Genomic DNA, 21,570 nt, shown 5'->3' with positions numbered 1-21,570 from the left:
AATTGCACCAATACCAAAAGTCATAGCCCACATGGCACGAATGAGCTGAACGTTTTGATATATGAACGGTTGAAATAGCTGAAAAATTGTGGAAGGAGATAGGTGCCAAAAAACGTACGGAATAGTTAAAGAATAGATAATAGATAATAATAGATAATAGATAATAAAGAGAAACAGGAAAACAATGGTGTGAATGCTTAAAAGCATTCACACAATAAAGAGAAACAGGAAAACAATGGTGTGAATGCTTAAAAGCATTCACACAATAAATGCTCACATAGGGAGCTTGGATCAGAGCTGAGGGTGTGACAACTGAATGTGGAAACTTTGGGGCTCTAAACACAGAAGAACAGCTGAGAGAAATTACACATCAATATCAGGTGAGAGGAAGGGAGCCAGAGACCAACTCACCCAGTCTTTCCAAAATAAAACAGGAAGTACTGTCATGATTTCTAGTATTTTTTGAGTTTGTTCTTAGTTTTGGTTTTGGGTTCTTGTTTTTCCTGCTTTCTTGGGTTTTATTCTTTCCTTTGAGTTTTATTTTATACTTCTGGTTTTTGTTCTCATGCTCTGTCTTTGTCTCTGCCTCTTGGTTCTATCCTCATTGTCTTTGTTTATCATTATCCTCTCTTTGCCCTCAGTCTACTCCTGGTTTCTGCCACACCCATCTCCACCTGTCTGTAATCGTAATCACTCACCTGTGCCCACTTCCCATGATTTCCCTGTGCTTTAAAGTCTGGTCATTTTCTCCACCTCCCTGCCAGTTCATTGTTGATGTTGGTTGTTTGTGTTAGGTTCAAGTCTTGTCTCTGGTCCCTACTCGTTTTGCCTTGCCTTGCCTTGTCTTTGTCTACTGTTTGGGTTTTTGTTATAGTTGTTTTGCTGCCACGCCAGCCCTTTGTTTTCTGTTTTGTTATTTAAATAAATTTTAGTTTTTTAGTAGTGAGTCTGCGCCCTGGGTTCCTCTTGCTCTCCACCTCTTATGACAAGTACATAGAAGCCAAAAGTAAAGCAAAACTAAAACAGCAGAATTGGTGAAAAAGAGAAGAGTCGAGGTGTTGCAATGGGCCAGTCAAAGTCCAGACCTCAACCTGACTGAAATGCTGTGGTGAGATCTTAAAGCCATTTTTCGATTGTCCAGTCTCAGCACGACTCACTTTGCCTTAATTCGACCTGATAACCTAGTGCTGTCACGATGTGGGTGGGTCTTCATTGCGTGGCCGCATGAAACTTACCGCCATTGGGTAAATAAGTGAAATAAAGTCATAGAACACCCAGCAGAGTCCATTTGGTTCAGCGCCATCTGAACTGAGTCATCCGCCATCAAGCATGGAAACATCTGCTCCTCCTTATAGTAGCACAGTGTTGGTTTACAAGTTGCCATTTTATTATATATATATTTTAGAAAAGTAAATAAACAGCAGGACACAGTGTTTTAAAATGGTGAGTTTCTTATGAAGGAGACGCTTTAATGATTGACGTCAAATCTTCAGCTCGACTCAACTTGCTTGGAACCTCGGCTGAGACGGTTCTAAGAACAGAGGTGAAGATGGGCGGGGCCAACCAATGAAAAAAACTGAACGAGCACCAGGTCGACCCGAGTAGAGCCGAGTCGACCCGAGTCAGGCCTGTGGAAAAGGGCAATAAGAGAGCTGAGTAGAAACCAATGAAATAGAGCAATGTTGGAAAGAAGAATGGAACAAAATTCCTCCACAACCATGTGAGAGACTGACTTGAAGTTATTAAATTAGAATCAAAAGTGACAGCTGTCCATTAAATTTGATGTTGCCTCATTTTAAATTGTCCGGAGTTACAAAACATGATTACTATTTTTACAGATTTGAAAAAAACCTTCAGTTTAATTAACAAAATTTGACCTTTTTCAGCAAATTTGCATTTGCTTGCTACCTAAAATGGCCATCAGCGTCAACATCATGGTACAGTTGATGTGTAGCAGTTTCTGACCAGCTTTAATCCTTCCTTTCCCCCCTTCACAGCAAAGCCCTGAACAAAATGTTTGCATACAACCACAAGCAGTCAGAGTGGAGGGAGCTGGCTGCCATGAAGACCCCCAGAGCCATGTTTGGAGCCATCATCCACCACAACAAGATCGTGGTGGCTGGAGGCGTCAACCAGGAGGGCCTCACCGCCACGTGTGAAGCGTATGACTTTACAACCAACAAGTATGTACAAATTACCCGCTTCCCACAACCACCTTTAATACTGGAAAAACCCACTGCCACCTATAGAGCCCACTGTTACAGACACAACCTTTGTATACAGAATACATATCTGACTACATATTTAAAACAATAGTTAAATAATGAAAGTGACAGCTCTGTGGAAAGCCTACAAACATTTAATATCTTACCTGTTGCAGGTAGCTCTTTGAACTACCTCAGTTTAGAGGAATAAAGTTGAATTTTGACCGGATTGATGAGCTAACAGCTAGTCTGAGGACTGCTGCTGTCATATAACGACTCCGTTAACAAAAATCTCTAATTATTTTATGAAACTTTACACTGCAGTGGTTATATAGTTATATACAAGTGGTAAAGAAGTTTCAAAATAAGACTAAAAACAAATAATAAAGACGGATGGATTCGGTTATATTCCTTTATTTGTGACAAGGAAACAAGTTGAGTTGTCTGGAGGGGTGATGCCTCACAGCTCATTTTTAAAGCACTACTAACATTACAACAAGGTTAATCATTGTTTTCAGAACTTTGTTTCACCCCTGTGATCCCAATTTTAAAACTGTTGGATGCAGTCAGGAGTCGCTTAACTCCTCTTTGGAATGTGAAGCGTTGACGATTCGGAAAATCCCATCTCCTACAGTGAGTGTTGCAGGACAACAAGGATTAATTTTTGCATTTAAAGGCCTACCATATAGATCTTTTTAATCACAGCAAGTAGCGGCGGCAGTTAGCTGTAGCACTTCTTATGCGCTTCCTGCAGGAACATTCAAATATTGCTTTTAAAATGAGCAGGTTTACATAAAATCTTTGAGATTCCAAGTTTTTTTAAGACAGCAGCGGTATACATTGACCTTGGCGCCGATCCGACTAGCCGTTAGCTCATCAGTATGATCAGAATTAAACTATATTTCTTCAAACTGTCTGTGTGTTTGTCTGTATGTGCTGCAAAATGTCTCATGAATGACTCGACAATTCAAGAGCTGACCGACATAAAACTGCCTCTAAATCAGCCAGTTTTGCAACCATTGAGCTCAAATTCGGTGTGGTAGTAGCTGAGAGTCCTTCTCAGCACATACACTGAGCGCTAACGGATCAGTGAAGGCGATGCTATACGGCGCAAGATAGATGCTGTGTTTGAGGTTTCACCGAAAAGGCTGCACCTCCAGCATTCCTCAACAGAAGCTGATCTTAGTCTCAAAGTCTGACATGGTGCACATTCACACAGGGAGTGCCAGGCCTTTATTTTGCACTCTTTATTTATTTATTTATTTATTTTTATATTCTGGCTTTGTTTTAATTTGTGGTGACACTTTAATTTACTGCACCACTTCCTCTCAGAAAACCAGACGGCTCCTGTTGGTTCCAGGGGCTACAGACAGAAACTCTGGCTTGTCGTTTCTTCCTGCTACCTGCTCTGTGCGCTGACGGATCCCTGTTTAGTATGAGCTTTAGAGCTTTTTGGGCTTAAAAAGCAAGAAACATTTGGTCCTTTTTGTCCATATCTTGCCATATTTAGCTTAACCGTAATTATATCTGTGATCGGGTTCCTGTTTTTCACTTTAGCCTTGCTGTCTCGCTCTTCCAATGAATTTCTCCAGCAGCCTGATTGTTTGCTTTGCCAAGATTCCTCCCTGAGTAAATAAGTAATCCCTATAACAGACTGTGCAGTTTGTTTTAAAGATGTTCTCACACTCCAACCATGGATGTCACTCCTTCTGGTTCCTTTTGCATCTTATGATTTATTCTTTCTGTTTGCCAACATGGTATGACTGTAAACCCATTTCCAAAAGTTGTGGCTATACATACAGTCATTTCTAACCAAACCTCACAAACTCTCTCTATATATCTGAAGTTTAAAAGTTTAAAACTTGCATTAAAAGTTTAAAACTTGCATTATTGCTGTTCAGTGAAATGGACACTGCAGCCTGAACCACCAGGGATTTTGAGAGTGTTTGGAAGTCCTGAAAAACTGGGTCGTTGTGTAAAACTTAAATAAAAACAAAATGCAATGAGCTGCAAATCTCATAAAGCCATATTTCATTCCCAGTGGAACACATTAAATGTTTAAACCAAAATATTCGACAATTTTTGGAAAAAAAATTAAGTAATATTGAATTTTATGGCAGCAGCGAGTCTCTAAAAGGTTGGGTCAGAGCATTTTGGAGGCTGAATCTCTCAGAAGTAAAGATGGGCAGAGGTTCACCACTCTGACAAGAACAGCATCTAAAAATAGTGGAACAATTTCAGAAGAATGTTCCTGAATGAAAGATTGGAAAGAGTTTAAATATCACATCATCTACAGTTCATAATATCATTAAAAGATTTTAAAAGTCTAGAGAAATCTTTGACACTTAAACTCAAGATTAGACGGCCATGATTTTTGGGCCCTCAGGGGCCACTGCATTAAAACCAGGTCTGGTTCTGTTCTGGACATCACTGCATGGACTCAGGAACACTTCCACACATCACTGTCTGTAAACACAGCTCACTGTACCATCCACTAATGCTGCTGAAAGCTCTATCAGGCAGAGAAGAAGCCAGATGTGAAGTCGGCCATCTTCTCTGAACCAAAGCTGATTTAAAATGGACTGAGGCAAAGAGGAGAACTGTTCTGAGGTCAGAGGAATCACAATCTGACTTTCTGTTTGGAAACCCTGATCCTTCGTACTAATGAGGAGAGGGACCATCCAGCCTGTTATCAGAGCACAGTCCAAAAGTCTGCCTCTCTGTTGGTATGGGGGTGCATTAAAGCCTCTGACATGGGCAGCTTACACATCTGGAAAAACACCATCAATGTAGAGAAATATCAACAGGTTTTAGAACAACATATGATCCCATCCAGACAGTCTTTTTTATACTTCAGTAACAATGTTAAACCTCACCCTGCAGCCATTAAAACTTCATGGCTTCATAGGAGAAGAGTCCAGATGCTGAACTGACCCGCCTGCAGTCCAAACCTCTCACCAACCTAAAGCTTTTGATGCATCATGAAACAACAAAATCCAACAAAGACGACCCAGGACTGTTGAACAGCTAGAATCCTCCATCAGACAGGAATGGGCCAACATTCCTCTAAATCCTCCAGCAGCTGCTCTTCTCAGGTCTTTGATGTTTACAGACTAATGGGAAAAGAAGAGGAGATGCTTCATTGAGAGAAACATGGACCTGGAACAACTCTGAGATGTGTTGGTGCCATTAAATTCAAAATTGATTCAATATTTTTTTTTTTTTGTTTTAACATCTGATATGTTTACTGTGTTTCACTGTGAATAAAATATGGGTTCATGAAATTTGCAAATTATTATAATACATTTGGGGAATAGGGGTTGAATAGGGGAGACTTTTACTGTGGAGGATTGAAACAAGTTCGATGAGTTCTGCTGCAGAGGGAGAAATAAACCGCACTTTGGAACAGTTTTAGCTAAACTATAGCACGTTACTTGTTGTTAAAATGCACCCATAAGTGTCAGCTAATACCAATCTTACAAATTAAACAAATACAACCGTTTTTTACCTCCCGTGTTTCACCGGCACAGATGGGAGCCATTCACTGAGTTCCCCCAGGAGAGGAGCTCTGTGAACCTGGTGAGCAGCGGGGGTCTAATGTACGCCGTGGGGGGCTTCACAATGGTTCAGACGGAGAACAAGGAGGTGGCCCCCACAGAGGTCACCGACGTCTGGCAGTAAGTCGCCACAAGTATTTGAGGGGGCGGCGGGGTTGTGTTTGATGAGGTTGTAACTCTCGTTTTGGTTTTCTCAGGTACGAGGACGACAAGAAGCAGTGGAGCGGCATGCTGAGGGAGATGCGCTACGCGTCGGGCTCCACCTGTGTGTCCATGCGCCTCAACGCTGCCAGGATGCCCAAGCTGTAGACGGAAGCGAACTCCCTTCTCGACACCTTCCAACAAGCCCCGTCCGACCCATGCAATCAGAGCTCGCGTCTGATTCTGCTCGAAACCAGGCTCCCAGCCCGCAATTTGGATTGACCTCTAAAGTTGTGTTTACATTCTTTCTATCTTTTGTTTTGTAAAAAAAAGAAATAAAAAAAAGAAAAAGAAAAAAAAAAAGAAGCATTTGTTCGTCCTCCTGCCTCTGTTTTTCCGTGACGATGTCAGGAGCGTGTTCGAGGGCAGCTGAGGGTCAAAACAAACACGTGATTTTTTTATATTCTTTCACGTAAACAAGAAAGAGAAACTGGATTACAGCCTCGGTGTCCTTGACACTTAAACAGAGGATAACAACACATTTGTGTCAACAAGACTGAAAATACGCCGCAAGTTTAGCGAAAACAGGACTTAAACTGTACATTTAATAAGTTCAGGGTGTGTATTTTAACTCTGGCTCTGAATAAAAGCCTGCTCACACTGAATTAAAACAGTGTTTGCAAATGCTCTTCCATTTAGATCACCCGGATAATGGCAAACGAGGTGGCAGAAATGACATAAATTCACACCTGCTCTGTATTTGTGTGTGAGACAGGAAGATGTGAAAAGGATAATAGATGTTCGGGAGAAAAAAAACACGAGTGCGCGCTGCTAAAAGTTTGCCCTTGAGACACTTGAGAAAAGCTGATCTTGGACATTTTTAGTGCTCAGACACAAGGAGGGGGGAATTAAATAGCAGTTGAGATGGACGAGCAAAAAGCAGCCGAGGTGTCAGCTTAAGCATTAACAAAACATTTTTTATTATTATTATTTCTTCAAAATTAAAGTTAAGCACTGAAGAAAAGTCCTGCATTAGACAAGGGCTACCATGCTAGCTAGGAGCTAGCTAGGAGAAAATTGTAGCCATTCAGCTAAGCTTTTGTTATAAATTGGTTTTATTTATTACATTCTAAACCAGAGATCTAGACAGGTCTGATTTAGTTCTGGCTTAAAATGGCGGACTGCGAGGAACTGACACGGCTCATTTACAACCCAAACCAACCCAACTATGATCCAACTGCAACACTGGTTAATCCCTTTATGTCAGGATTTGGGTTCTTTTTGTATTTAAGGTTACTGTTTGTCCATGTTTCTGCTTATCCTGTGTTCAGTTTGAGTTTATTGTTTCTTTTATTTTGTTATTGGGTTGTCTTCATGTTTTGTTTTTGCTCCTTGTGTGTCTTATATTCCTGTCATCATTCACTTTTCCTCAGCTTATCTCTTGTTTGCCTGCCACACCCATCTCCACCTGCTCCATATTATTAATCACTCACCTGTGCCCACTTCCCCTAATTACCTTCTGCCTTTAAAGCCCGGTCATCTCCACTTATCACTGGTCCATTGTCGCTTTCATGCTTTGTCTGGTTCCCCTCGTGTCTTGCCTCTCATGTTTGCTATGTTTTAGAATTTGTTAGCGTTTTGTATTTAGTTTTGTTTTGCTGCCACGTTTTGTTTTTGTTTCTTTTAATAAATTAGTTTTTCTTTTGGAGCTCTCAGTCACAAGTCTGCGCATTGGGTTCGCCTCACTCTCCACCACACCAGACACATTAGTTAGGTGCTTTTTATTTTTGTACGATTCATAAATCGGTGTCAAGTGGTTTAAACGTATAAACCCTTACCTGAAAACGGTTTCTGAGCAAGGACTGGACAGAAAATGAGTAAAATGCTGGGTTTTCCGAAAGCTTGTGCAGGACCGTTTTAAAAGATTACAAGACATTGTGGCTCCTTGGAAGAAAGATTTAAAAAAACAAAAAACAACAAGGTAAAGGGTGGTTTGGAACTAGTGAACAGTGGTGTATTATTACTGTAAACCTGAGTTTCCCACAGTCCTCTAAACTTCCTTGTTACTTCAATGATAAACTGAGATCTGAGTCCAGTTGACCTCAGCAACCTTAAAAAAAAAAAAAAAGAAGACCTTGATTGAAACATTTGTTTCCTGAACAAAGAAAAGGGGCTTTTATTCAGCTGGATAAAACAAATATTTAACAAGCCTGTCCCCCACCGCCTCACGCTCCTCTTAATTCCCCTGAAACCCGAGCTGTGAATAAAGTGGTCCTTGGGTTGTGCCGGAGTTCCCCACGCCTTCCTGGGTGTACGAGACCGATGTGGAGGGTGGGAGGAGGAGGCGCGGAGGGATGGACATGAAAGCAGAGCGGAGACACTGAGGACTTGGAGCCATGCCGATGAGGACACTTGAACCTACAGTAAGAAAACAAATTTTCGTTTGTGAGTCTTTTGTTTCTGTGGCACAAAAATCGTCTGTTTTGAGGTGCATTCTGCTAATAAACTCACATAAGATGCGTTTGGGCTCAGATTATATCATGGAGATGACTCTCAGCTACCACCACACCAAACTTTAGCTCAATATCTGTGAAACTGTCTGAGTTTGAGACTGTGTTGGCTGTTACCAGTTAGCTGTGGTGGCCATCTTCTCTCGGGTTGGCTCCAAAACTTAATGAGTTGTAGATGTACTTTCAGTTATAACTCTTTGACAAATTATGGATTTCATTAAAATCCATAATTTGGTTTGTGAGATAACTTGCTAACAGACAGACAAGGTTGATGCCAACTGTTATTGCCAATATTTTCAGTAAAAATACTGCAGAGTGTGCAACGCTCAAAGTATTCGTCGGGAATGATGCTCAGCTACTACCACAATTATTTTTAATTCAATATTTGTAAAATTGACAGGGTTATAGCTGTTTTTGTGTTTCTTAAGATCAGTTGGCTCTGTCGGCCATCTTCAATTGGGTTGACTCCAAAATTGAATTAGTTGTAGATGTACATTTGACAGTTGTTTTCTTCAAGTTTCATTCAAATCCATCCATAATTTTGTGAGATATATTGCTAACAAGCAGACAGAGTTGACTCCAATAATAAATGGCTAAGTTTTAAAAACCACATCTCATGTGACCAGTTAGCACTTAGAGCATGTGTTAGGGATCACTCTCAGTTACTACCACGCCAGATTCGAGCTCAATACTTGTAAAATTAGCTGAGTTATAGCTATTTTTCTGTCTGCTAAGTTTGCCTAACTGTGGCGGCCATCTTAAATGACACTGACTCCTAAAGTTAATCAGTTGTACATCCAGTAATTACTGTCTGATAGTTTCATTCAAATCTGTCCAGTGGTTCATGAGATATTTTGCTAACAGACAAGACAAACACATGCATGCCCTCACCCGCAAACACACACACACACACACACACGGATGCGGGTAAAAATATTATGCCTGATCATGGGCGATGAAAGGCAGGTTCCAGCCTTGTGACATCATGTTTAGTGTAAAGGAGTCCTCAGAAAGTGGTGCAGATGTCAAACACCCAGGAGCTTCCAGAAACCAAGCTGATGACAACGAAACAAGATATTGTTTGCATGTGAGGTGGTCCGATTGCTTCTTACCGCCGCCTCCTCTCCTGGTCGACTGATCAGGGCAAAGGGAATCATCTTTTACTTGATTTTTAATCAGGGTTTTTTCCCCCTCACACAACCTTGTAAATCAGCAGGGTTCTGACTGATGCTCATCGGTGTGTATGTTTAAGATAGTGATGTATGCTGAAGGTACAGTCTGTATAAGGTTTACCGTCTGAAAGTAATGGTGAATATATGAACTTGCCTTCTACTATCAGCTCTGAAAGTGGTCAACAGTACTAGGAACATGTAAGTACTTCCTGTCCACTGTACTACATCCACTGTGTAGGAATTATAGACTAAGTGTATTGAGTAGTCTGGTTGTAATGTCACATGGTTGGTAAATTGTGGTTTTGATGCCTCACGTTCAGAACTTAGGCCTTTCATCTTGGTTTTGTTTTTTTTATATTTGTGACCCGTGCTGCAAAATGAGTCGGAATGCTCACAGGCAGCAGGGCAAAATAAGTCAAACTATTACCATAACTGAGTTTTGCCCAAAAATGAGCTAATCTACCTTTTAAATTTAAGTTTCTAACAGGTGTGTTTTCAGAAATAATCCTTTGTCTTTAATTTTCTTTGAAACTGACCATTTTTCTCTGCCGGTAGTGCTGGGAAATCCCTTCGTATAATGTTTGGCATCATTGTGAAGCTTGGAGATTCCCCCCCCCCTTTTTAATTTAACCATTGAGATTAAAAACCTCTTTTTCTAAGGGAATATTGGGCGTGAAATCCCGGTGAGATAACTCCAAATTATTAAAAATCAAGTTTTCAAACAAACACACTCCGAATCAAAACTAGCTTGCTGCCAGGTGATAAATTGGCAAAAATTGAGATGGAGAATTTGAACATATTGTCTGAGAAGGTAATCTCAGAGCATTTTTCTAAACACGTCCCATATTCCTCGGACAGTATTCCGGGTATTTTTCAATCCAACATTTTCTGCTGCTTTTGCACCTCCTGTGTTTGGTTAGAAAAGGAAGTGGAGAAACACAAAGCTTTCCAGAAATGTTAACATAGCAGTCTATTTAAAGCTTGTCCACTATAACTAGTCATGCCCAAATCCGAAACAATGTCAGGATCGGGGACAACAGAAAAAAACCCTGAGCGCAGACTCATAGTAAGGAAAAATAAACTAATTTATTAAATAAAGAAAAACCAAAACAAAAGCTGACGTGGCAGCAACAAAAACAAAACAAAAAACAAAAAGCATGGCATGGTGAGACATCAAGGAACCAAGGCACGGAGAACAGCAACAACAAGCAAATGACAATCAATGAACCGACGGCTAGTGAGAGAAAAGACCGGGTATTTAAATGCTGAGGGTAACGAGGGAAGTGGAAACAGGTGAGTGGAGATGATGACAGACAGGTGGAGATGGGCGTGGCAAGGAGGACAAAAGAGAGACAGAGGAGGAGTGAATACTGAGCATGAACAGAAAAAACCAAACTGAAACACTAACTAAAACCCACAACAAAACAAGAAAACAAAACAGAAACACAAAAAATCCAAATCCTCACAGTACCTCCTCCTTAAGGGACGTCCCCCGACGTCCCTAAAATAAAACAAAACCTATTCGGGAGGGTGGTGGGGGGAAAAACAAAAGTACAGGATGGAGGGCACAAACAAAACAAAATCATAAAACCGACCAGGCAAACGGCCTGGGGGACAAAACAAGACATAAAACTCCAAAAAAATGCAACCGTGGCAAAAGTCTGTTAAAGGAACTGAGTTCCGGCGGGCAGCCCATAAGCTGACAAGGCAAAATGTTCCGGCGGGCAGCTGGACGCCGTCCTCGGCGGAGCCAGAGTTCAGGAGGGCGGCCCGGACGCTGTCCGCAAAGAAGCAAAAGTTCATTTGGGCGGTCCGATCGCCGTCCGCGACGTGGCAAGAGTTCAGGCGGGCGGCCCGATCGCCGTCTGCGTCGTGAGCCAAGCAGGCGAGAGCCAGGCAGATGTGGACCAAGCAGGCGAGAGCCAGACAGACGTAGACCCCTCAACTTAGCGGAGCGGAGCGAAGCGCCGACCCATGGCGTGACGGAGCGCAGCGAGGCATCCATCCCGACCCTCGGCAAAGCAGAGCGGAGCGAGGCGTCCTCCAGGACCCTTGTCGGAGCATAGCAGAGCGAGGAGGAAACAAGAAAACAAAAGAGAAACACAAAAAATCCAAATCCTCACAAACAACAATGGAGTCGTTTTTATGGTTGTTTTTATTTGGTCTGTTTTGCTTTATCTGCCTTTTTTCACTCTAAAATTTTGTACATAAATGGTTAATAGCTGAGAGGAAATTATTAATGGTATCAAAATAAAACAAGCTATAGTTGTTTTGGCAGGTGTTTTTTTTTCTGTATTTTAACATTTTGTTAATGTGGATGTTCTCACCACCTAGTGGCGAGAAATGGGTATTTCTGCATTTTTCTTAGAATGTGTGCACAGAGAGGAAAAAAATAAATAAATGCATCAAAATGTCTGTTTAACAAAATATCCAGAGTAATGTTGACAGGGAGGAGGACATTCTCAAATATGAATAATTACTTTTTTTATTTTATTTTTTTAAAAAGTGGGGTTTTGTAAAAAAAGAATATTTACTATTTTATTTTTTTTATTTTTTTTTTTACAAACTCAGTTTGGGGGGGGAAAGGTTAAAAAGTTAATACTGGTTCATGCCAACACCAGAGATGCTACAGCTAGCTGCTGCTGTCACTGTTTGCACTCGCACAGAGCCACAGAATCATGCTGAAATGTCTGTTTGGCGTAAAATGCACGGTGATGCAGGAGTTCCCATGAACTAACTTGTTTTTGATGTTACAGTTCTTTTAAGAGGCATGAGTTCACTTTGGTCATGGCCTCGCTCAGACAAGCCATTAGCTCATTAATCCAGTCTTTAAATGTTCTCTCTGGAAACTACCACCATTGTTTTACAGATTTTTACCAGAATGATAATTGAATAAACAAAAACAAGAAGTTCTGATGTGTTGATAAGAAAACATTACTGTTTCCCATTTCCATCAGGCTTTACCATGGCCAGCGGGAATACCAGCTGCGCCGACGTGGAGGGGCCTTTGAATCGTTACTACCTACCTGTCTCCTACAGCATCATCTTTATCGTGAGCCTGGTGGGGAACACCATCTCCATCTGCATTTACGTGACGAAGCTGCGTCCGTGGAAGAGCAGCAGCATCATCATGGTCAACCTGGCTGTGACGGACCTCCTCTACGCCCTCGCCCTGCCCTTCCTGGTGCACTACTACAGCAACTTAGAGTCGTGGACGCTCGGCGACTTCATGTGCCGCTGCGTGCGCTTCGCCTTCCATTTCCACCTCTACGGCAGCATCCTCTTCCTGTCCTGCATCGCGGTTTTTCGCTACGTGGCGGTGGTCCAGCCACTGAGGGGCAAACAGCTGCAGCAGAGGGTTTGGGGCATCACGGCGTGCTCGGTGGTGTGGGTCATCGCTGCTGCCGAAACTGCTCCCATGTTGGCCTTTATATCCTTACAAGCTGAGGGCAATCACACGAGCTGCTTGGACTTTGCAAGCACCAATCAGACCAGTGTGCGGGAGCATAGCTTGGTGCTTACTGCCCTTGGTTACGCTCTGCCCCTCGTGCTGGTGTTTATTTGCTACATTGGTATCGTGAGGCAGCTGACGAGAGGGCCCAGCCCCAGCAGGTTCTGCCGGATGCGAGCGCGGCGCGTAATTGTGCTCATCCTGGTGGTTTTCGTCATGTGCTTCCTCCCGTATCACGTCCTGCGCGTGTTGAGGAAAGAAACTGAAAGCGGCTCAACGACACAGTGCACGACCAACACGGTGAAGGCGGCGTACATTATCTCTCGGCCCCTGGCTGGACTCAACACATTCTTTAACTTGGCTTTGTACACACTGTCCGGTGATCGGTTCCGGAGGGCCTTCCTGAGCTCGTTTCACTGTGAACACTGGGTCAGCAAAGCCAGGTTACTGCTCAACCTGTCCATCATTACCCGGGGCAGGTGGTGACGTGCCCGCCGCATGACTGATATCACCTGATCCGTTTGATCTTGAGCTATTGCTTCAAATATCCTCCCTTTTTTTTTTGTTCTACCCAGAGACAATAGGCCGTGCCTTTAATAAAGTGTTTTATAGGACTGAAACCTTGTTCAGTCCCTCGTGTGTAAATATGAATGACACCATTTAAAACCTGCAAGATTTAAGTGTGAACTTAATCTTTGCACTTGCTTTTTTTTCTTTTTTTTTAACTTACTTATATGTAAGCCTATTTCTGGAACTGCGTTGATCCTAACCTCATCAATATGATCTTGTTTGCTCATAGTACAAAATTTCTCATAATTTGCACATGGTTATCTCATCAGTATGAGACAGGTACATGAGATACTAAGCATTTAACTCTGGAATGCTAAACCATATTAAAAAGATGCTATGTCAATTATCATTTAGCATCTCATAAGTATGAGAAACTATCTCATAATGAGTATCTCATAAATAAACACTAGCAACTTATATTTACCACTTATTATCTCATAATTACAAGTTTGTATCTCATCATCCTGAGTATCTCATAAATTTAACTTAGCATCTCATATTTACCAAACTACGAAAGATTGTTTTGCATAATTACCTCATGATTATAACTTAGCATCCTATAATTAACACTTAGCATCTTATGAGTGTCTCATAAATTTACTCTAGTATCTCATATTTACCATTTAAAATCTCATTATTACAAGAAGATATAACTACAAAATGGTATCTCATAATTATAGTATGATAATATTGCATAGTTATGAGAGTAACTCATAAATTTCACTTAGCAGCCTATAATTAGCACTTAGCATTTCATACTGAAAAGATGGCATCTCATGATGAGTGTTTCATAAACCTAACTTAGTATCTCATATTTATTAGGTTGTATCTGATAATTAGATGTGTCATAACTACGAAATAGTACCTCAGTTATCAGAGTATCTCATACATATATTCCAGCATCTCATAATTATTACTTAGCATCTCATAATTGTAAAATGGTATCTCATCGTTATGAGTATCTAATAAATGTAGCTCAGCGTGTCATAAGTATCACTAAGTACTAACAGCCTAGCATCTCATAAATATGAGATAGTAAGTTAAAGTTGTGAAGTATATGTTTAATAATAAGTTGCAAAGTCGTAATCATCATGCTGAAATAAGGTTGAGATATTCTCATAATAATGAGATCCAAAGTCACAATTGTGAGATTTGTATTATGTAATAATTATGAGATATTATTATGAGATACTAAGCAATAAATTAAAGTTAATAGATAATCTTGAAATAGTATGATGCTAAATTATGCTTATGAGATTCTGAATTATGAGATCATCTCAAATTAGCAAGGTACTATTTATGAGAAATTGTCATAACTATAGGACGTTCAGGTTGAAGTTAGGAAATAGTATCTCATAATTACAAAAGAATAAAAAGGACATGTTTGGAAGTTTATTTTCATAACGTAATCTTGAGATTGGAATTTATTTATCTCATTATAATGAGATAACAAAGCTTGTTTTTATAAGATAGTGTTTGAATCGGAAACATTGTATTGTGTTATATGTTGAATATATTTTGAAATCGCAATAAACAAAAAGGGTTAATTCAGAAACCTGGAAGCCATGCTGGCGCCTGATTTAAGGTGAAAATGTCACATGAAGGACCATCATCTCCGACCGTCTCCACGCGTCATTACAGCGCTACCAAATAAAGAAACACTCATTCTGGCACCATGATCATCTTGTTATTGACAAAACACGCTTTGTTTTCTCCAGAGAGAAAAACAGCTCGGTTAGCGTCAGATAACAGGAGATATGTTGGACTTCTTTTCCACGAATTGACAATTTCCTCATGCGTTAATGAATTGTCTGCTATGCACTTTGGGGGGGGAGAAAAAAAAACGATTACCTTTTAACCGACAGAGATAGCGCACAGCATCCAGCCCCGCGGTTTGTAACTGAGCTCAGAGAAAATATTGTGTTCACAAGATTTCCCCTGACTAGAGTTCAGCCAAGGACAGTTAATAATTATCCATCTTTTTACCGGGAATGCTGTGAGTCACGCATTTAACTGGCCCGGCTTATTAAAGCACTGCATCGCAGATACAAATGCACTAACGATATAACACAGTCGGACGAGTTAATAAACCGGCCGCATTAATTATTTATTTTTAATCAGGCATCGGCTCTATAAACCCTGAGCTTCACTGTGTCTTCATTAGTCTTTGCTTGAAGTTTCAGAGTTATCATTAAGAAATATTAGCTCTAATATTTAACAGTGATGCTTCTTTATTTAGTTAGGTCCATTTATGTTAAAATCCTCTCCAACCTCCACTTGAAGAAACAGATTTTCCACTTACCAACAGGCTATAATTACCTCTTTTATTTAATTATGTGAAATTTTTAATGTACGATAATAATTTGCTGTTGCTGTTTTGACTTTTAAGTATTGTGAACGCAACATTCATCAAGTTAAAGTAGGAAAATGCTACTCGAAAATAAAAATTAGATCTTTTGTTTTTTCAAATGTATGGGACGGGCAGGGGTGTCACTAGGCCTGTTTTAGGGGGGCTTCAGCCCCCCCTAAAATGTTTTCAAGCCCCCCTAAATAATTTTGGTGTCAAAATTTTTTTATTTTTTTTTTCAAAAATTCAATATAGTGTGGCCAGAATATGAGTTTAAATAAATAACCATATATTATTTCATTATTAACTCAAATATATGATCATAAATCTGTCAGTTTTCTTTTTCTTTACAGTGTAAGGTAGAGATCCTCTTTGGTGCGTCGTTATCAAATCCATTCCACTTGTTCATATTTTCTACAGAAGCATTCTTGTGTCAGTTAATCTAAATCAGTGTTGTGGAACAACTGAGAGATTTTATATAATATATAAAGTCACAGTTAGACTTCATAACTGGGTATACACCAGCTGGCATTTAATACAATATAGTAATATTCAATTCACAAAATAAAAATTAAAAAATGTTCATTTTTCTTGTTAAAACTGTAAACATATTTCCTGTTTGTTGATGTTCTGAATAAAAATATATTTGGTTGCTTAAAACGTTTACACCGTAAGGTATCTGTTAAATGTGTCCAAAAATGTGGAAAAGCAACTCAGGTTTTGTTAGCTGTTTGAGAAATTTTGTTCTCGCCCACTACGTTTGCTCACATCCTGTGCATCTCCTGGGGGCTAAGCCCCCCTTGTCCTTAGAACCTAGTGACGCCCCTGGGGACGGCTAAACACGTTTCTGGATTAACTGCTTTTAAATTATAATTATTTCAAATTTGTGGGATTTTAGGAACAAATAATACCCTTTAAAATGTATCTAACCTTTCTATTATCCAGCACTAAAATGAAATTAATCCAACAAATTACAAATAATTGAAATCCTTTTTTTTTACATCTATGAGGCACAAAACAAAGTGACTTAGTGTTATGAGCTGGGAGAAACTTAAAATCAAGTAAAATGTCAAATAAATTTGAACTACTTTTTAAATATTGGGTGTTTTTAAGAAAAAATTTTACTAATGCCAGTCGATACAAACATCACATCACTAAGAACCACTCACCGAATAATTATTACTATCATTATTATTATTAAATAACAAGTTTTTGTGAGTTTGTCATTTTTCATGACACGCCAGATATTTGTAAAAACAGATTTTCTCCATTTTCTCCTGTCATTTACACACAAGTGCAGTTTTTGGTGAAAATAAAAATATATATTATTATATATTATATATTATATATATATATATAAGAGGAAAAATTAACATGTATATATATCTATAAAAGTTAAAAAACGGTTTATGGGGGATTTTTTGCCAAGCCAAACTAACCATATATTGAGTATATTAGATGTCATTTTCCTGCCTTTTCTTTTGGTTGGGAATTGAAGCCAGCAGGACCCGGTTTATAGGAGCTGTCGTGATGTATTTTTGGAACCAGAGTCTGTGCAGTAGGGACATAGGACTTTAACCCTCCTGAAGCCCTCAAAACAGGCTTTCCAATGCATCCCACCATCTTGCTTTCATCATACATGTCACACAGCTCTCCCCGGCTTATACAGCTATGTTAAGCTAGCTGTTATGTTCAAAGTCAACATAGCTCCTGCTTGGCTGTTGTTGTTGAGAGGATTTCCCTTTTGTTGTCAGACGAATGAAGAAAAATGGAAACAAAACAGCTAGGACCTTCAGGAAGAAGTCATTACACTGGTTTCTTCCGATGAGGGGAATTATCTACAGGTTATATAAGCAGCCATCTTAGCAACATTGTTCCGTTGCTAAGATGGCTACTTAGCAACGGCAGCTGTTGATAAACAAGAAGCCTATCTTGTTAATGAAGCAATAAAATATCAGCATGTCTATGTTTGATTGTAACGTTAACTGCAGAAGGAGTTGACTCCCACAAGAACTGGTGATATTTGAATTTTCTCTGGTCAAAAAGCAGCAGAGCCCAGCATCATTTATGTTTCAGATCTGTTTATCTCAATATCTAAAAGCTCAGTTTCCTCTAATGCTGTATTTTTTCATGGGAAAGAGGGATGGGTGCTTTAATTTTTATTTATTCGGTTAAGATTCTTTGCGTTGACACAGGAGTTAAAAAATCTTAATCAGAAGAGAAAGATGGCCGACAGGAGCAGGACTAAACAGAAAAGCTGAGCTGACGTTTCCTCATTGTTTGTGTTTGAAACTTTGTGAATTTATGCTGTCTGTAACACTCAGAATGTGGTTTATGAAGCCAAAAAAAAAGACATTAGGACAGATATGTCACTTCAACAATAAATATTAAATTAATTTACCCGAGGAATTATATTTGTTCTCACAACAATCATACCTCCTCAGAAATCTGTCAGGAGTTGCTACTGTAGTCCAGTTAATCTTTAAGTGATGTTCTGATAGTTATCACTAGTTAGTACTTTATAAACCGTGAGAGCGCAGAGAATTAAGCTTTAAATAACTTATTACAGCTCAAATTAATATTTAAAGAAACAACAGCAAGGTAAGAACTATGTGACTCAACAAAAGTTGATCCCTAAAAAAAAAACACAGATCTGAAGCGTCTATTTTTAATAAAAGTAATATCCCATTTGTTCACATGGAGGGGACGGGACTTAAAACTTGTATCCTGTTCCGGCTTTAACTTCCAGGTTCCGGTCACATCTCTAGACCTCATGGTCGATGAGTTATAAATGTTCTTTCTCCGTAGTTTGACAAGTCAATAATGAAGCCAGATTAATTAATGTCATTATTGTGGACATTCTCGCCACCTGGTGGCACGGGATGGGTATTTCAGCGTTTTTGTGAGAATCGTGGCAATGAAGAAAAAAATATAAACACCATTTTTGAGGGTAGAGCAGACGAGACGTTTACCCTTGGACATATGTTAACTTTTATTAGCTGTTTCTGAAATACTGAGATTGGATAGAAAAAGAATAAATACATTCAAAACTATGACGTGAACACATTTTCCATCTCTATTTTAATTTCTGGTTTTTTTTTATACATATTTGTTTAGTGCACAATATTTGCCATATTAGCTAAAACTTTAAAATGACAAGAAAAAGAAACTTTGTGTGGTTTGTTGTAATATATATATATTTTGGACAAAACAATTTTGAACGCTGTCTCCACGTTCAGTAAGAAAACCCATGAAAGACCGGTTTTTACCGGAGTCTGTTTTACCGGAGTCTGTTCGATGTAAAGTCGATGTAAAGTCACGGCACCAATTCCTCGGCAACAATTTGCCCAAAAAGGATTTTAAAAAAAAGAGAAAAATGTCAGAATATTTGGAGAGGGTGTTAAAGCCTCCTAAAACCAAAGTATTATATTTTTGGAGATCAATTTATTGTCATCAAATGGAACAAACACTCTCCCCCTGACACCGTCTCCCTCCGTAAACGAAGCTTTTATTTTGTTCGTCTTCGTTTTAAGATGACTATCTTTGCTCCGAGCAGGCGGTGAAACTTCAGACTTGTTATCGTGGATTTATAAAATGTTTCGTTTGTACATGCTGCGCGAGTGGAGTCGACAGCTGGGAATGGAAAAGCTATTACCGTCAGTGGATATTTCTTTTTTTTTTCCTTGTGCGTTTCCCCTCCTCCGAAGCGAATCACAGAGCTGTCAGGAAGTGTGTATCACGAGCTCCAGAACAAGGATATTAATATTAGGCAATCACCCCAGCACCTAACTTTTAAAGGGGCTGCTGTCTGTGGAAATTTGTTAAACCTGCTTTGTTTTTTTGTGTTTTTTTTTCTACCGGAGCGTCCGTCGAGCTGTATGGTTCTCAAATTAGGAAAGGAAAGAAGAGAAAAGAAAGCCTTCAGCCTTCTTCTATTTTCTGCTGCGGCGGAGTCACAGCCAATTGAAGTTTAAATGATCAATTTGAAAAGCAAAGAGCCCAGTGATCAATGCCCTAATGGTACAAACACCAATGTTCTGTCACTGTGATAAAAGAGTGCCTGAACTGCCTCTGACAGCTTGTCTTTCAGGCCTGCTGCTCCCCTCGTCCTCGCCGCGAACAGAAAAAAAAAAAAAAGAAGAAACCAATCAGCGTGCGTCAGAGTATCTCGCCCGTGCGTGAATGAGGATGAAGTCGGCGCTTAAGATTAAAGATTTTTTTTTTTTTCTTTTACAGCGAGATAGGACGGTGTGAAAACGAAACCCGTGCGTGGACACGTGCGCCGGATGCTGCGGAATTCTTTTTTTCTCATTTTTAATTTATCGAACACATTTCCTGTGAGAAATTGCCTGGACTATTTCCTTGCTCAGGAAGAAGACGAAGAAGAAGAAGAAATAACGCTGCGGTTCGCCAAAGTTTGTGCTTCGACACTCCTTCTGGAGCCGAACGCCACAGAGTCACGACGAGGGTTTCACTGACCGACACGGCGCTAGATCACAGACATGACACTGAAAAATCCTGATTTCTTTTTTTTTGTTGTTGTTGTTTTCCCTGAACTTAAGGAACATTTTCTCTGATTCGAGGACATTCAAAGCACTTGCTAATGAATAAATAACACACATTCACAACTGCAGTGCCAAAAACAAACAAACAAAAAAAAAGCCATAAGAAAACAGACAAATACAAAATGTTTGTGTCGCCGTGACAAATACATCCATCGTAAATATTAAGACACCGTCCGGCGCTGGGAGCCGGTGGCGGCAGGAGGTCCTGGCTGAGAGGAAACTGAAAAGCGCCAGTGTTCTCACCACCGCACCACCTGGCTGCTGTAATCCTCGGTGGTGACTACTCCCTCCAGCACTTTCACCTCCTCGTCCTCGTCCTCCTCCGATCCTCCTCCTCCTCCTCCGCCCAGTCTCCACAGCTCTACCAGATAGTTCCTGTGCCGCTGCTGCCTCTCCTGCCGCCTCCTCAGGCGCTCCTCCTGGTGCTGCCGCTGGCGGTTGTACTGGTAGCGCCGCAGGAACAGCTCCTTGGCGTACTCGTACAGCTCCACGTCGAGGGCGTTGAGGCCGCCGATGCGCCGGCGCACCTCGCCGCTGATGCCCACGCTGGCGGCGCGTGTGCTGTTGATCTGGGTGAAGGCCCGGATGAAGCGCAGGCCGAACGTCCTCTCGAACAGGTACTGCGTCTTGCGCTGGAACTCCGTCAGGCCAAAGAAGGCCATGTTGCGCAGGTTGGCCTTGGCGCTGGCGAGGAGCACGCGGCCGCGCTCCGCCTCGCCCATGGAGGACACGTTGTAGCAGCCCACCAGGCTGAGGTCGGCCAGCATGCGCACCTGCCGGTTGTTGGCGAGGTTGGAGGGGCAGTTCATGAAGTCCGCGAGCGACACGCCTGTCCAGTCGTCGCCGCTGTAGCAGGCGGGGAGCTCGTCCTGAGTGGGGGGCCGGCCGTCACACATGTGGAGCGCCGTTTTCCACGTCGCCCCGCGCTGCACGTGCTTCCACTCGCTGAGGTAGCGTGACACCGGGTCACGGAGCATAGTTATGTAGTAGAAATTCCTGCAGGGACGCAAAAAACCAGAAAAACAAACAAGAGTGATGGTTGACATCTGACTG

The 21,570-nt window shown here is 40.8% G+C and overlaps 3 protein-coding genes and 1 long non-coding RNA gene across 4 annotated transcripts in view; 2 read left to right on the top strand and 2 right to left on the bottom strand.

The window, feature by feature from the left end:
• The window catches only part of LOC108245696 (kelch-like protein 41b), a 13,525-nt gene extending 7,272 nt beyond the window's left edge, over positions 1 to 6,253 (top strand). Inside the window, exons 4-6 of the mRNA XM_017432810.3 lie at positions 1,998 to 2,183; positions 5,735 to 5,881; positions 5,959 to 6,253. Coding sequence (XP_017288299.1) covers positions 1,998 to 2,183; positions 5,735 to 5,881; positions 5,959 to 6,070 — 445 coding nt within the window. The 3' untranslated portion in view covers positions 6,071 to 6,253. The remainder of the gene's footprint in view (positions 1 to 1,997; positions 2,184 to 5,734; positions 5,882 to 5,958) is intronic.
• LOC108245704 overlaps positions 1 to 21,570 on the bottom strand; it is a 541,596-nt gene that overhangs the window by 400,079 nt on the left and 119,947 nt on the right. The window lies entirely within an intron of this gene.
• Positions 11,156 to 13,670, top strand: LOC108245701 (2-oxoglutarate receptor 1). Its single transcript, XM_037973846.1, has one exon. It carries the CDS (start codon positions 12,550 to 12,552, stop codon positions 13,519 to 13,521), a length of 972 nt encoding a protein of 323 aa, XP_037829774.1. The 5' UTR covers positions 11,156 to 12,549; the 3' UTR covers positions 13,522 to 13,670.
• LOC108245697 (heparan-sulfate 6-O-sulfotransferase 3-B) overlaps positions 18,932 to 21,570 on the bottom strand; it is a 31,012-nt gene continuing 28,373 nt past the window's right edge. Inside the window, exon 2 of the mRNA XM_017432812.3 lies at positions 18,932 to 21,513. Coding sequence (XP_017288301.1) covers positions 20,757 to 21,513 — 757 coding nt within the window. The 3' untranslated portion in view covers positions 18,932 to 20,756. The remainder of the gene's footprint in view (positions 21,514 to 21,570) is intronic.

Source organism: Kryptolebias marmoratus, linkage group LG23, assembly GCF_001649575.2.
Source record: "Kryptolebias marmoratus isolate JLee-2015 linkage group LG23, ASM164957v2, whole genome shotgun sequence".
Taxonomy (NCBI): Eukaryota; Metazoa; Chordata; class Actinopteri; order Cyprinodontiformes; family Rivulidae; genus Kryptolebias; species Kryptolebias marmoratus.
Note: the sequence above shows the minus strand (reverse complement) of the source record. Positions and strands in the feature narration are given on the sequence as shown.

Bases quoted from the DNA above. Each gene is read 5' to 3' on its own strand.
- LOC108245701 (XM_037973846.1), top strand. From the start codon at position 12,550: ATGGCCAGCGGGAATACCAGCTGCGCCGACGTGGAGGGGCCTTTGAAT.